At 47.6% G+C, this 16,816-nt stretch overlaps 1 protein-coding gene across 2 annotated transcripts in view; it reads left to right on the top strand.

The window, feature by feature from the left end:
• Positions 1-1,817: 1,817 nt before the first annotated feature.
• LOC140385216 (protein disulfide-isomerase TMX3-like) overlaps positions 1,818-16,816 on the top strand; it is a 169,293-nt gene continuing 154,294 nt past the window's right edge. The window contains exons 1-2 of one of the 2 annotated variants that reach the window (XM_072467123.1): positions 1,818-1,920; positions 2,097-2,151. In XM_072467123.1, coding sequence (XP_072323224.1) covers positions 1,875-1,920; positions 2,097-2,151 — 101 coding nt within the window. In that variant the 5' untranslated portion in view covers positions 1,818-1,874. Of the gene's footprint in view, positions 1,921-2,096; positions 2,152-2,193; positions 2,213-16,816 lie in introns of those variants that run through there. The other variant, XM_072467124.1, reaches the window with a different exon arrangement.

The following is a 16,816-nucleotide window of genomic DNA, read 5'->3' as shown; positions in this document are numbered from 1 at the left end:
GGGTACATCGTTCATGAGCGATGAACTGCGTCAGTATCTGCTCAGCAAAGGCATCGCCTCGAGCAGAACGACCAGTTATAACCCACGGGGAAACGGGCAGGTGGAGAGGGAGAACGTGACCGTGTGGAAGGCTGTTCTTCTGGCCCTGTGGTCGAGAAATCTCCCATCCACCCGCTGGCAGGAGGTCCTACCCGATGCCCTACATTCCATTAGGTCACTCCTCTGCACGGCCACGAATGAGACCCCTCACGACCGATTGTTTCTCTTCCCCAGGAAGTCTACCTCCGGGGGCTCGCTTCCACCTTGGCTGACGGCTCTGGGACCTGTTCTTCTCCGGAGGCACGCGAGGAGCCATAAAATGGACCCCCTAGTTGAAAAGGTCCGACTGCTCCACGCCAACCCCAGTTACGCCTACGTGGAGTACTCCGACGGCAGGCAAGATACGGTTTCCCTCCGGGATCTGGCGCCCGCTGGATCCTCCACCTCAGACCCCCCCTTCCCGCGCCGCTCCCCTGCAGGACCTGTCGCCCCCTACAACACACCCCCTTCCGGCCCTACCACCCGTTGGTGAGCTCCTACCGTGCACCCCCCCTTTACACACCCCGCCGGCGCCGGCTCCGCTACCCCCGGCACTGCCTAGTTCCTCTGCCCCGACCCGGACCGAAGCTCCGACCGCTGTGCTCCCGGATGTGCCCTCAACCGGGACGTCCGTGCCCGCCGCACCACTGCCCGAATTGAGGAGGTCGAGGAGGACGATCCGGCCACCAAGACGGATGGACCTATGATGGCACTTCACCCCCGCCGGACTCCTTTTTAAACAGGGGGTGAATGTGATGAACGGTTACTGCCTTATCATCATGTAAGGTGATGTCCCCTTTCAGACCGGGCTTGGAACCCTGGGGACTCCACCTCTGGCTCCGCCCATCTGGGAGCCATAAGCCTTCTTTACAGTTTAATCTCTAAGCATCATTATTGAGGGTACCTCAATTGGAAAGCAAAATGACTCAGACCACAACTGGATGACACGACTAAATAAAAGTAAAATACCGCAGATGCTGGAAATCTGAAATGAAAACAGCAAATGCTGGATAAACTCAGCAGGTCTGGCAGCATCTGTGGAGAGAGAGAAACAGAGTAAGTGTTTTGTGTCCATATGACCCTTCTTCAAATGGGGTGGTAGTGGTTAGCGCTCATGCCTCACAGCGCCAGGGACCCAGGTTCAATTCCCACCTTGGGTCAACGTCTGCATGGAGTTTGTACGTTCTCTCTGTGTCTGTGTGGGTTTCCTCTGGGTGCTCCAGTGTCCTCCCACAGTCCAAAGACGTGCGGGTTAGATGGATTGGCTGTGATAAATTGCCCCTTGGTGTGCAGGTTAGGTTACGGGGAAATGTAAATGGGTAGCTCATTCAAAAAGGTCGGTGCAGACACAATGGGCCGAATGGACTCCTCCTGCACTGTAGGGATTCTATGAGTCTATAAACTTGTGATGGTTGGCCAAAACAGCCTCTCTCTCTCTCTCTCTCTTCCCCCCCCCCAAATTCGGGGGAAAGCGAGAGGTTCAAAGAAAATGACATTATTTTTTTTAAATGTCCCCACGATTTCTATTATTTTTTGGTCTCCAGGGTTGCAACTTGGCAACGCCTTGGGAGATTAATCTTCAGTATCCTGGAGAAAGACTCCGGGTCAACCCAAGACGGGTTGGCATCCCTGACGACGAGCTGTGCCGGACCAGGTCGGTGGGAGGGGACACTCGCCACCTACCGCGGAGCCGCTCTTAGCACTAGGCCCCGTCTCCATGACAGCGGGGGGGGGAGCGCGGCGGAGCCAGGGCGCCTGCGCGGGGCTGCCGGCCTCGGCCTCTGCTCACAAGCAAAATGGCAGCGAGTGGGGCGGTGCATCTTGTGCTGTTTCTGTGTGGAGGTGAGCAACCCACTGCGGGGCGTTTCGGGCTCCCCCCATCGAATTATTAAACACCTTAGGTTTAAGAAGAGAAGAGAGGGGGAGGAAGGGGGTTACACATCCAAAGCATGCCGATTGATCAGCTTCCTCAAGTGCCTTTGATGAGATGAGTTTATTTTTTTCTCTCTCTGTTGCAGTGGCAGTCTTCCGGAGCGCTGCGGTGTCTTCCTTTGCTATAGATTTGGATTCCTCGTAAGTACACTAGCGATTGTGTAGAGAGTGATCGGCTCTGCCACACTTTGTAGTAGGCGAGGTATGCAATCTTGTGCAAAACCCTTGTACTCGACAGGTGCAAAATATATTTTTGTTTGCATTAACTCTGGCCCCACGTGCGTTTGTCACAAATGCGATTTGTGTGTGCATCTATGTTGAATACAATATTGGTATTTCCCGGGTTGGTTTGGGGGGTGAAAGAAAGAAAGAATTGGTGTCAAACAAATGAGGATGGTGCCCCGAACTCTTGGAGACGTATTGTGTGGATGCCTTCAGTCACTTGAAACTATGTCAGTCATCACCGGGCCCAAGCCTTTGAAAATCACTGACAGATAACATTGCCAGTGGGGAGAAGAAATTGTGAAGCTTTTTTTAAAACTCCATAAAGGGGCTGGCTGTACTCCCATTTCAGGCCGACACATTTCAGGATCACATTGTTGAACGAAAGTTAACTTGTTGCCAAGCCAGATGTGATTACTACGTTCAGAACCAATTGCAGAAGAAATAAGTTGTATTAGGGTAGAATTTTACCATTGATGTCTTGTAAGACAGAATGGGAATTGGAAGCTGTGGAATTGTTATAATCAAGTGCTGTGAGGCATGTGAGTTTCATTAAGTGTGTTTGCATTTGAGGATTGAGTTCTGTGCATCATTGCTGATAATCGGCCTAACTGATGTATATGCATTGCTTCTGTAATGAGTATACTATTTATGAAGTGTGCAGTTTCCAAAAAATATATGGTATGTGGTATTTTAAGAATTTTGATATCTCTACGACTGGAGAAAGATGAGAAGCTGCAAAAATCTTTTTAACAGCTGTATGTTCGCAGCTGTGTTGATAAAATGTCTACCTGCAGGAGATATGCTGACTTTATTTCAGCTGTAAGTTGTATTTACCGAACAGTAAAATATTTACATGTGTCTGTATGTGTGAAGTTGCAATGATTCAAGCCGATTGTTGGCTGCTGATGTCCTGCATGTTAATACTGTAAAGTATTAGTCCACACGTGTGCAGTTAAATATGGAAATCCAGAAGTTGCTCTACGATTCCACCCTTCTCCTGAGAGTGGTCTGTTAAGGTGTCCCTGATGTAATTAATTGGCAATCATTGAACTGGCAAGAAATTGCACTCGTAGCCTCATTATGTAAAAAAAAAACTTGGGCCTTATTGAATGAGGTGTAACTGGGTTTTTATTGGCATACTAAATTTATAATAATTTTTATTGTCACAAGTAGGCTTACATTAACACTGCAATGAAGTTACTGTGAAAAGCCCCTAGTCGCCACATTCCGGCACCTGTTCGGGTTCACGGAGGGAGAATTCAAAATGTCCAAATGACCTATTAGCATGTCTTTCGGGACTTGTGGGAGGAAACCCATGCATATACTGGGCGAACGTGCAGACTCCGCACAGACATGATCCAAGCCAGGAATCGAACTTGGGACCTTGGCTTCTTCCCCTATCACCCCTGTGCTGGCTGACCTACATTGGCTCCAGGTCGAGCATCATCTTGAATGTTTTTATTCCCATTCTCAAATCCGTCTATGGCTTTGCATTGCCCTATCTCTGTAACTTCCTCGGCACTGCATCCTTCGCTGGCACTGAAATAGAAATTTTGGGCGGGATTCTCCAATCACGTGGCAGAGTGTCCACGGCGTCGTAAACGCCGTCGCGTTTTACGACTGCGTGAACGGGCCGCTCCCACAACTAATTCTGGCCCCTACAGGGGGCCAGCACGGCACTGGAGCGGTTCGCGTTGCTCCAGCTGCCGATCCCGGCGCGAACAGTGCGCCGAGGGATCCACGCAGGCGAAGTTGTGCCGGCGCCAATGAGGACATGCGCAGTGGCGCCAGCGCCAACGAGGACATGCGCAGTGGCGCCAGCGCCAATGCGCATGTGCAGTGGCCTTCAACGCGCCGGCCCCGACGCAACATGGCGCAGGATTACAGGGGCCGGCGTGTAGGAAAGGTGGCCCCCAGCTACAGAGGCCGGCCCGCCGATCTGTGCGCCCCGATCGCAGGCTAGGCCATATCGGAGGCCCTCCCACCAAAGGCCGCCACCCGGCCCTTACACGCCGAGGTCCCGCCGGCCCAGAGCAGGTTAGAAGGGTGCCGGCGGGAATCGGCTCTTTTCTAACGGCCACTCGGCCCATCCGGGCTGGAGAATCGGCAGGCGGCCCGCGACCGGTGTCGCGCCAACCACGCCGGCGCCGATTCTCCGCTCTGCGGCGTCGGGGTGGCGTGGCCCGTTCGCGGGGATGCTCCAGCCCATTATATAAGTTGTATTTCAGGTTTCTCCATGACAAATTTAGCATCTTTTTCAAAAAAAAAAGTAAAGTTTGTGATTTTAACCACTAATTTAAATCCAATTTTATGTTGCGATTGATAGTTCGATATAGGGATTGTTACTTTCCTACTGCTGTCTTTGTGAATACTCCGATGCGATTGGCTGCTTATTCTCCTTGTTGTCATCAGTGTTGCTAGATGCCTCAAGATCACTGACTTGGTGCCAGAACCAAGTTGGCATTGGGAAAGGAGAGTTGTCCGCCGCAGCATTTGCTAGATTTTTGTGGGCAACTTTCTTCCAGATCAGGGGCGCGTGCTTTACTGCTGACTGCAAAGTCAAGCTCATTATATATTTGAGCTTTCCTAAAATCTTTGATAAAGTGGCACATTTGTTAGAAGGCCCATTATATTAAAACTAAAGTGGCAGTATGCATGAAGGATGGACGGCAATATGCATAGTGAGAACACATTTCAGATTAAGTTAGTCGTGTTCCCCAAGGATATCTTCTGGTACCCCTCTTTTTATAAAAAACTAAATTAATTTTTATAGCACATTTAATGTCCTCAGGACACTTGTAAGAGTTTTAAAAAGAACATTTTTTAAAAGTCTAGTTAGTCACTTTTGAAATGCAGAAACATGGGCCGGGATTCTCCGAGCCCGTGACGGGTCAGAGAATCGCCGAGGGAGCGGGTAATTCCCGCCACGCCGGGCTAGCGACCAGAGAATCAGCACCAAATGCGGTCACCGCGGCACCGGTCGGGGGCCGCTGAAGTAGGCCCCCGCGGCGATTCTCCGCAGGCGACGGGCTGAACTCCCGGCGAGTTACGCCGGCGTGGTTCAAACCTGGTACCACCCGGTGGGAGCTTGGACCCACAGCCGCTGTGGACGTCCTGGTGGGGGGTTGGGGAGATCTGACTCGGGGGGGGGGGGCTCCACAGGGTTCAGGCCCGCGATCGGGGTCTTCCGATCAGCGGCCGGCCGCGATCTGGAGGGGGCCTACCTCCTTCCGCGTGGGCCTGCTGTTAGGTCCCCAACATGTTGCTCCGCGTCGGTGCGGAGACGGCAACCAGGCGCAGAGATGGCCATCGCGTTCATGCGCGGACCCGCACCAGCCATAGAGGGCCGCCTTTCGGCTCCGGAGCAGGGCGCAGCACTCCGCCGCCGTGCTAGCCCCCTAAAAGGCAGTGAATTGCTGGGCCAGGAGGCCCGTTGATGCCAGCGTCAACACTTGGCTGGGATTTCGGAGAATCCCGGCCATGGCTTTCACTTTGTGCCCAGTAAGGTCACACAACCAGCAATGAAATAATGACTATCCAAAATGCAAAAACTATATACAAATGGGTCTTAAAATTTGTAGACAACAGCAAAAAAATTGCAAATGGTGTATTGAGTATGACAAATTCAGTTGATACAATTCAAATTTATTTATAATTATTTCTGGATGTGATTGTCAGCAGCAATGATAACAGAGTCCAATCGCTACTGTCATGTAATCTAACTGGTGGCTCAGCAGATGGAATGAATAAGTGAATAACTTTTTTGGTGGGACTAAGAATAAAAAGAACCAAAATAAATTTTAAAGCAAGAATTTTAATTTGAAAATTGAATTAAAAAGGAAATAGCGTTCTCTGTGTAAAAATAAATTGAAATTGCAGAATGAAGGAGGCAGTGATCAGTTTGTGCAGTGTGCATGGTTAGAGTATTGTGTGTTTCCGAGGCTATTGGGAAAACAATCCAATGAGGATTTAAAAGCATGATACCAGAGATGAAACAAGATATAGATATGGGGTGAAATGCTCCGGAAACGGCACGATGTCCACCAACTGGCTCCCAAAACGGCGCAAATCAGTCGGGCATCGCACCGTCCCAAAGGTGCGGAATGCTCTGCATCTTTGGGGGCCGAGCCCCAACCTTAAGGGGCTAGGCCGGCGGCGGACGAATTTCCACCCCGCCAGCAGGTGGAAAAGGCCTTTGGTGCCCCGCCAGCTGGCACGGAAATGACATCTCCGGGTGGCGCATGCGCGGGAGCGTCAGCGGCCGTTGACGGCATTCCCGCGCATGCGCAGTGGAGAGAGTCTCTTCCGCCTCCGCCATGGTGGAGACCGTGGCGAAGGCGGAAGGGAAAGAGTGCCCCCACGGCACAGGCCCGCCCGCGGATCGGTGGGCCCCGATCGCGGGCCAGGCCACCGTGGGGGCACCCCCCGGGGCCAGATCGCCCCGCGACCCCCCCCAGGACCCCGGAGCCCGCCCGCGCCGCCTTGTCCTGCCGGTAAGGTAGGTGGTTTAATCTACGCCGGCAGGACCGGCATTTTAGCGGCGGGACTTCGGGCCGGAGAATCGCGGGGGGTGGCCCGCCAACTGGCTCGTCGCGATTCCCGCCCCCCGCCGAATATCCGGTGGTGGAGAATTCGGCAACCAGCGGGGGCGGGATTCACGGCAGCCCCCGGCGATTCTCCGACCCGGCGGGGGGGTCGGAGAATCTCGCCCATGATCACCAAAATAGGGCTGTTTTCGTTGTTCAATGTTGGGAAGGATCTAGGAGGTGTTTAAAAGGTTTTGAAAGAGCTAAGGAAAGCAAATTAAATCTTTTTTCAACTGATTGTTGAATGGGTGGCAATGGGGCATACATTTGAGATTATATCTAAAAGCACAAAGTGTTAGAAGAAGCATAAGGTTATTAAAATATATGATGCAATACTGTGAGTGGCTGTTGAATCAGCATCCGTTATGACATTTAAGAGTGAGCTAAAGCAAATATTTTGATGGGGAAAATAAAGGGTACAGGGAGGGCAAGATAATGGAATTAGAATGGATAATACTGATGAGCTAGGCTGATCCTGTCCTGGTTCAGTGAGCTGAAAGATACCTCTTGTACTAATGTTTCTGAGGTTTTATGAAACAAGCAAAACTCTGTAGTGGAACTTAAATTTCCATTACGTGCTTAATGATGGGCAAATGATCTGCAGAGTAATTAATCTAATTCCCTGTGCTTGAACCACTGAATCCAAGCAGCAAAACCATAGATCCATAAAACACTGGGTCTATAATTTTACCGCAGGATAATGGAACAAAATTAACTTGCGTAAATGCTTCCCAGTTTCACGATACCCAGTGACCAGAACATAAATGTGTAAATCAGCTGAACACCCAGTGTTGATTTAGGATTTTCTGTACATTGCAGCTTAGTATAGAACATACAGTGCAGAAAGAGACCATTCGGCCTATCGAGTCTGTGAAGATACATTAATTGTAATAATGAAAGCAAAGTGGGCTCTTTGGCAAGAGTTTACTTTGAGAAACCTCTGTTATATGAAACTTTTCAATGATCCTTCTAGTTAGAAAAAATAACTTGGCATGAGCATTTACTTTGTATTATTTGTAAATTTGCTTTAAAAGTTTATAATATGCACATGTTCACATTTAGAACAGTCTTTGGTGGGTTTAATTTGTAAAATCTTATAATTATTCAATGCAGCGATGTTGGAAGACATCTCGTGTCTTAATGTTGTTTAGTTTAGTTGCTTCCTCTGGTGTGTAGGTTCCTGTTCAGGAAATAAAGAAGTGAAAGGGACTAACCATCCATTTCACTTTGAGAGACCATTTTCATCCAGATCTGTGACTACAGTGTTTGTCTCGTTGCAATTGCAAATAACTTTAGCATTACCTAATGGTCACAAAGTTAACCTCTGGAGCATTGCTGGAGCAGGTGCTATGGAAGCACAATGACGAATGCAACATAATATTCAGCCTGGATCCCAGTTACCAGTGGCGTACCGCAGGGATCAGTTCTGGGTCCTCTGCTGTTTGTGATTTTCATTAATGACTTGGATGAGGGAGTTGAAGGGTGGGTCAGTAAATTTGCAGACGATACGAAGATTGGTGGAGTTGTGGATAGTAAGGAGGGCTGTTGTCGGCTGCAAAGAGACATAGATAGGATGCAGAGCTGGGCTGAGAAGTGGCAGATGGAGTTTAACCCTGAAAAGTGTGAGGTTGTCCATTTTGGAAGGACAAATATGAATACGGAATACAGGGTTAACGGTAGAGTTCTTGGCAATGTGGAGGAGCAGAGAGATCTTGGGGTCTATGTTCATACATCTTTGAAAGTTGCCACTCAAGTGGATAGAGCTGTGAAGAAGGCCTATGGTGTGCTCGCGTTCATTAACAGAGGGATTGAATTTAAGAGCCGCGAGGTGATGATGCAGCTGTACAAAACTTTGGTAAGGCCACATTTGGAGTACTGTGTACAGTTCTGGTCACCTCATTTTAGGAAGGATGTGGAAGCTTTGGAAAAGGTGCAAGGAAGATTTACCAGGATGTTGCCTGGAATGGAGAGTAGGTCTTACGAGGAAAGGTTGAGGGTGCTAGGCCTTTTCTCATTAGAACGGAGAAGGATGAGGGGCGACTTGATAGAGGTTTATAAGATGATCAGGGGAATAGATAGAGTAGACAGTCAGACTTTTTCCCCGGGTGGAACAAACCATTACAAGGGGACATAAATTTAAGGTGAAAGGTGGAAGATATAGGAGGGATATCAGAGGTAGGTTCTTTACCCAGAGAGTAGTGGGGGCATGGAATGCACTGCCTGTGGAAGTAGTTGTGTCGGAAACATTAGGGACCTTCAAGCAGCTATTGGATAGGTACATGGATTACGGTTAAATGATATAGTGTAGATTTATTTGTTCTCAAGGGCAGCACGGTAGCATTGTGGATAGCACAATTGCTTCACAGCTCCAGGGTCCCAGGTTCGATTCCGGCTTGGGTCACTGACTGTGCGGAGTCTGCACGTCCTCCCCGTGTCTGCGTGGGTTTCCTCCGGGTGCTCCGGTTTCCTCCCACAATCCAAAGATGTGCAGGTTAGGTGAATTGGCCAATGATAAATTGCCCTTAATGTCCAAATTGCCCTTGGTGTTGGGTGAAGGTGTTGAGTTTGGGTAGGGTGCTCTTTCCAAGAGCCGGTGCAGACTCAAAGGGCCGAATGGCCTCCTTCTGCACTGTAAATTCAATGATAATCTATGATTAATCTAGGACAAAGGTTCGGCACAACATCGTGGGCCGAAGGGCCTGTTCTGTGCTGTATTTTCTATGTTCTATTTCTAGCTGCTTCTGGTGTAACATCCCACAGTAGGAGAGGTGCTAGTATGGGTGTGCCCACAACAGAAGCTTTCAGTGGGCAAATTGTGACTTCATCCAGCCTCTTTAGCTGATTTGAAGTACATTCTTCAAACTTGGAACACTCCTCAACGCCCAGTGGTAACCATTCACAGCTGCCACCAAGATGATGGTGAAGCAGACCCCATCAGTGTTCTCAAGTAATGGTTCTGTTGCATTGGGGTGGGGGGAACCCTATAGCACTGGCTGATGCATGTTTCAAAGTTTCTGGCGGTCTGCTGCATTGCTGACAACCTCATTATTATAAGGTCACAGCATTAGGCATTGCCAAGGCCAATTCAGGAGGAGGAGGTATCTAGAAACTCCTCGTTACATGAGGGTCTACTGAGACTCGAGTTCCTTTATGGTTTCATCCCTTCATTACCATTGCACCACACTTCCCTGCCTTCCCATCTACCTGTGACACCCTACCACTACATCATCTTGGCCAAAATTCCACAATGAATGCTGCCATTACAGACCATTCCATAACAGCCATCTCCAGCTATATAACCAAATAATACACAAAAACTGTACCTTTGGTCATCACCTTAGTACCTATCTTGTGGGTGTCTTTTCCTGACCTCGTACTGTTGTGCAGTGTACCTCAGCAGCTGCAGCATGGCTGATGGAAGGCTATTGACTTTTAAATGGGGAAGACTGCATATGGCCTTTCTGGACACCCTCGAGCAGTTCTGGGCCTTGTTGGCCCTCCTTAGGACTGTAGTACATTGACTCAGGAGGCAATAATCTGGGCTGGCTCACTGAGAGGACACTGGTGTAGCGGCAGAAGTAGGAGCATGAATGCTGAAATCCTGATTGAAGATTGCAGGTGGTGCATATTGGGTCAATGCCTCAGCAAGCCTAGTAATCTATTGGAGGGTGGATTCTGTGTATACCTGCATGCTGTTTTGAGTACAGAGATCCACAGGCATGATGGCAGAAATCTGAGCCTGCATGGCAACGAGCATCTGGTACGGATACGAGGACAAGGTGAATTGAATTATTTTTACTGTTCCCTTCTTCTGCCTGTGACAATGGTGGTTTTAATTTCTAATATAGTTGGTTCCCTTTCATATACATTCCCTTGTTAAATGATCTGTGGTGTGTTTCCCGTACCCTGGTTTATTAGGTCCAATGTTAAAAAATAATCCCACAGCAAATTATTTTAAAGTGAAACAGAACTAGGATTTATTAACACATTCAAAACTCGAGGGATGGATCGCAACATACATTCACACTCAACGCGCAAGCAGGTAGAAAGTCGGAGAAAGAAAGCAGTTACAAATTACGAGTTACTTTTTTAAAAAGTCAAAAAGGCATTGGCATTAAATCATGCGAGTAGAGTCCAGTAAATCAATGTTCAATGAAGGTTCTTTCAGGTGGCTTTGTCTGGCAGAATTCCTGGTCTTTGTCCCAGGAACTTGGCGGATGCAGTTGAAGATGCAGCAAAGTATTCTTGTATTCTGGGAATTAGTTCACTCTGTAGGTGAAATACACAATTCCTTTTGGAGACCTAACTTTGAGAGAGATGAATGTTAGAGGCAGGCTGCTAGCCTGGGGTCCGGTTTTCTCTAAGCAGCAACTGAATACTGAATCCAAAAGCTGTATAATGAAAGCAATTCCATCAGCTCAAGTCTCGGCCATGTGACCGGGTGGTTTCTGGTCGAGCCATTTAGCTAACCTTGTATTTTCAGAAGGACCCTTGTTAAACCCAATGTATTTTGGGCAGATAATTCTGGAGCCATTGGCAGAACATTGGGGATGAGGCATCATAGCTCAGCCTCAGCTGGCTGGTACAACTGTTTCATCTGCTCGTCCTTTGTCGGCTTGGCTGGAATTTTCGTACAATGCAAGGGGTGTCACATTGCAGGAGCTTGATGAATTAACTTTTGTCCGTTTTTAAAAACAGAATTTAATCAAGAAAATCTGGAAGAGAAATAATTTTTATTTTCATGGACGCGTGGTGTGTTGAGCAACCTGAGAGTTTGATGGTTAATAGATGTCATGTGAGGATGCATTTATTGACCTTGATCACCCACCTGAGGTTGTTGAATTTCTAGCGATACAATGGCCAGATCCAGGGGTGAGATTCCAGGCATTGGCCACCTACCCCTATTCCATTCTCAGCAGGGACCTTAAGGGTCTCCTGGCCTCCCTGTAGAAACATTAACCTAGACTAAGGTCTCCAGTGCTGCATCCTGTAGCCTTGAGCCTCTCTCATCCTGTTGCTCCATTTGATGTCCTTTACCTTTTTAAAAAATATATATTTTTCCAATTAAGGGGCAATTTAGCATGGCCAATCAATCTATCCTGCACATCTTTGGATTATGGGGGTGAGACCCACACAGACACTGGGAGAATGTCCACACAGACAATGACCCAGGGCCGGATCGAACCCAGGTCCTCGGCACCATGAGGCAGCAGTGCTGCCATCCTTTTCCTTAAAGGAATACACGACTGGGAATCAGCAGCAGAATACCATAATACGTCAGTTCCCCTTCAAGAAGTACAGGCTAAGGTTAGCTTAAACACATTTTGTTTTTAGTGTATCTCCTCACCCACACTGATTTTCCTTATGGGGAATAGTGGGAGTGGTGGAAGGATTCCTACGCTGATTATCAGCCTGATGAACTGTGTTATGAACACTCCTTCTTTGGCTGGCAAATCCTGACGTTGGACATGGAGCTGGAGCTTTTGGTCCAGAGGTAAAGATGCTAGCACTGCCAAAAGACCTGCTGAAACACATGGTTGACATGCCCTCTGCTCGATGTTAAGATTAAGCCAGCAGCATGGGTCATTCTCTGGTGAACACTACAATTCTTCAAATAAGGAAACAGTACAATGTTTGTAGCCTGCCGCAAAATGACCGGGTGTAGCCTAACATGAACTGTGACATCATTCTCTCTCTCTCTCTCTCTCTCTCTCTCTCTCTCTCTCTTCCCCCCCCCCCCCCGCATCTAAAAATGGATGCAAACAAATACTTAACCCCATGTTTTTAATAATGACTTCAAATTTTCTTTGAATGTGTTCATAGTATAAATATTTTTAAAACGCTAAATTTGGTTACATATAAACACTGCAAGTTCCATCAAAGCAAGCAGTTCAACCCCTATGTTTTTAAATTGCATATCATTTGCAGATAATGAAGTCTGTAGATGGCTCATGGAATAAATGCACCTGACAGTGCATCTAAGCGGGACCAACAGGTTATTAAGAACAATTACTAGCCCATAATGAGATAAGACTGTACATTTGATCAGTTCCTGATAAAGGATGTGGAGGAATCAAAATCCAGCAGGGTTTAAGCTCCTGACTGCACAGTTTTTTTTTCACTCGCTTCTGATTGTCACAGGCCACAACAGAAAATAATTCTGCAGAGCTTTTCCTGTGCCCGTCACTTATTGTTGCATCGCAAATAAATCTTGATAGTGGTTGATATCAGGAGCCATATGAAAATCTAGTTTGTATCTTAGGGCACTGTATGGTCTAATCCTAAGATCACAAAATAGCAGTTTTCTATAAACACCAGGCAGAAAACCACATATTGCTTTGATGTCCTTGAGTAGTTCTGGGCCTTGAGTGAAGGATTGAGAAATAAAGATACTGAGGGGTTTGAGTTAGTGTAGGTGAATTGGAGTCTATTTATGTATAGAAATAGAGGGGGAAACAAACATTGGGATATGAGAGGAGAAAAAAAAGATAGAAATGAAAGATAGGAAAAAAATGGAAACATTACACTAGCTGACAGGATGGCGCAACAGTTTAAATGTTCACTTTACGGGCCATTGAGGCAGATGAACAGCCACCAACAATAATTTACATTTATATAGCACCTTTTAATATAGTAAACATCCTAACATGCATCACAGGAGAAATTAACAAGCATTTTGACAGTGGATCACAACAGACATTAGCACTCAACCAAAAGATTAGAGTTATGGAGTGCAATGTTCCCTCTTTGGAGAGTCTGGGTGATCAATTGAAGTGTGTGGCCCTTTAAATTTGTTTGCGCAGCGTGCATTTGCAGTAATTTATGCACAGCCTGCACAAGGATGTTCTAGTTGCTGTGTGGCGGTGTAGTTAACAGGGAGCATTGTTTGAGCGCTGTAGAGATTTGATGGGGAACTCCAGAGCCTGGGGCCCAGGCAGCCAAATACATGGTCATCAATGGTGCAAGAGGCCAGAATTGGAGGGAATGCAGATATTTTGGAGGGTTGTAGGCTGGAAGGGATTATGGGAATAGGAAAGACCAGACCATGGAAGGATTTGAAATCAAAGATGAGAATTCTAAAATCATTACCATACCAAGAGTAGTGTAGATCAGTGTAGATCATGGGTGATGGTTGAACAAGATGGTGCGAGTTAGGATATCGGCAGTTGGGCTTTGGATGAGTTTGAATTTATGGATGGTGGGAGGCCATCCAGGAGAGTAATAATAATCATTATTCGTGTCACAAGTAGGTTTACATTAACACTGCAATGAAGTTACAGTGAAAATATTGGAATTGTCAAGTCTAGATATAAAGGCACAGATGAGGATTTCAGCTGCAGGTGTGGAGACGGACAATGTTACAAAGCTAGAAGAAGGTGATCTTGGTGAAAGAGTGGATATATTATTGGAACTTCATCTTGGGGTCATATGGAATGCCAAGGTTGTGAACAGTTTGCTACTTCAGATGGTGGGCCAGGGAGAGGGATAAAGTCAGTGTCTAGGGAACAAAGTTTGCGGTGGGGGTCCAATGCCACTGACTTTAGTCATCCCAATATTTAATGACAACTATCATATTATTATAATAGAACTTGGTTCTATCAATAACCAGACCTAACTTTCTGCAGCAAATTTAATGAGAAATCACATTGAAATGTAACTGTTGTAATGTAGGAAAGACAACAGTTAATTAGCACACTGCAAGCCTCCAAACAGCACTTAAATTAATAGCTAGATGTTTGAGGTATCAGTTGAGGTTTAAGTGTTGGCCAAGGTATTGGGAGAACTCCTCTCTTTAAATAGTGGAATCTTTTACATTCATGAGAGGGCAGATAGGGCCTCAGTTTAATATCTCGGGCAAAATTCTCCAGTATCGGCGTGATGTCCGCCTACCGGCGCCAAAAACGGCGCTAATCAGTCCGGCATCGCGCCGCCCCAAAGGTGCGGAATCCTCCGCATCTTGGGGGGGCGAGCCCTAACCTTGATTTCCGCCCCGCCAGCTGGCGGAAAAGGCCTTTGGCGCCCCGCCAGCTGGTGCGGAAATTACATCTCTGGGCGGCGCATGCGCGGGAGCGTTAGCGGCCGCTCACGGCATCCCCAAGCATGCGCTGTGGAGGGAGTCTGTTCCGCCTCCGCCATGGTGGAGACCGTGGCGAAGGCGGAAGGAAAGGAGTGCCCCCGTGGCACAGGCCCGCCCGCGGATCGGTGGGCCAGGTCACCATTGGGGCACATCCCGGGGCCAGATCGCCCCCCCCCCCCCCCCTAGGGCCTCGGAGCCCCCCCGCGCCGCCTTGTCCCGCCGGTAAGAGAGGTGATTTAATCCACGCCGGCGGGACAGGCATTCTAGCAGCGGGACTTCGGCCCATTCGGGCCGGAGAATCACGGGGGGGGGGGGGCCGCCAACCGGCGAGGCGCGATTCCCGCCCCCACTGAATCTCCGGTGCCGGAGAATTCTGCAACCAGCGGGGGCGGGATTCACACCAGCTCCCGGCGATTCTCCGACCCGGCGGGGGGGTCGGAGAATCTCGCCCCTCATCTGTTAACAGTGTAGTCCTCCCACAGAAATACAATTTGTGGCTTATTTAATTTTTATTCGGGCTTGGGATGTGCGCGATTCTGGCTAAACCCCAGCGTTTATTGTCCATCCCGAATTGCCTTTGAGAAGCTGGTGATGTGCTTCTTGAACCTCTGCAGTCTGTGTTGTTGGAACACCCACAGCGTTGTTAGGGAGTTCCAGGATTTTGACCCAGCAATAGTGAAGTTCTAGGCGATATATGTCCAAGTCAGCATGGTGTATGACTTGAAGGAGAATTTGTAGGTGGAGGTGTTCCCATCCCTCTGCTGCCCTTGTCCTTTTTGGTGATAGATGGAGCAGATTTGGAAGATGCTGTCAAAGGAGCCTTGGTGAGTTGCTGTTGGGCAATTTTATTAATACCAATAGCTATAATTAAATAGGCAGCAAATAATATATATATATATATATATATATATATATATATAAAAGGACAAGATCTGTTTCAGATGGACATATTCCAGTTAGATTTTTCTTCAGTCTAGGTCTCCAGTTGGTTGATGTATTTGATTTCAGTCTGGAATGGTTTTTACTGTAGACTCATCAAGATCTTGAGACTTCTGCAGACTTATAATTGAGTGAGATAAAAGAAAGAAAGGGAGGGGGGGAAGGAAGGTGCAGTCCAGTATGTCGCCATTAAAGATCCATGGATTAAAATCGATAAAATGAACAGGAAATAAAGGAATTAACAGGAAAGGCCCTTACACTTGAAACTTATCAGCCCAAGCCCGACTGTTGTCCAGTCTTGCTGCATATGGACATGAACTGCTTCAGTATCTGAAGACTCATGCATGGTGTTGAACATTGTGCAATCATCAGTGAATATCATCACATCTGACCTATGGAGACAAGGTAATTGATGAAACAGCTGAAGATGGTTGGGCATAGGACACTATCTTGAGGAATCCCTGCAGTGACGTCCTAGCACTGAAATAATTGACCTCCAACAATTACAAACATTTTTCTTTGTGTTCGGTGATGCCACACATGACCAAATGCTGCCTTGAATTGTGGGCAGTTGGCCTTATCTCGAGTTCAGATCTTTTGTCCATGTTTGGACCAAAGCTTTAATGGAGGTCAGGAGGTGAGTGGCACTGAATGTCAGTGAGCTGGTTATGGTTGAGTAAGTGCCACTTAACAGCACTGCCAATGATACTTTCCATCACTGTGTTGATGATTGAGAGTAGGCTGATGGGGCAGTAATTAGCCTGGTTAGATTTATCCTGGTTTTTATTTACTTATGTGGGTAATTTCCACATTGCCAGAGCTTGGCTAAGAGTGTGGCTTGCTCTGGATCACAAGTCTTCAGTACTATTGTCGGAATTTTGTCAGAGCCCATAGCCTTTCCATTACCCAGGGCCTTCAATCGTTTCTTGATATCATGTGGAGTGAATCGAAGAGCTGCATGGTGGCGCAATGGTTAGCA

The sequence above is a fragment of the Scyliorhinus torazame genome, chromosome 11 (assembly GCF_047496885.1).
Source record: "Scyliorhinus torazame isolate Kashiwa2021f chromosome 11, sScyTor2.1, whole genome shotgun sequence".
Taxonomy (NCBI): Eukaryota; Metazoa; Chordata; class Chondrichthyes; order Carcharhiniformes; family Scyliorhinidae; genus Scyliorhinus; species Scyliorhinus torazame.
This window is presented reverse-complemented; position numbering and strand designations above follow the sequence as displayed.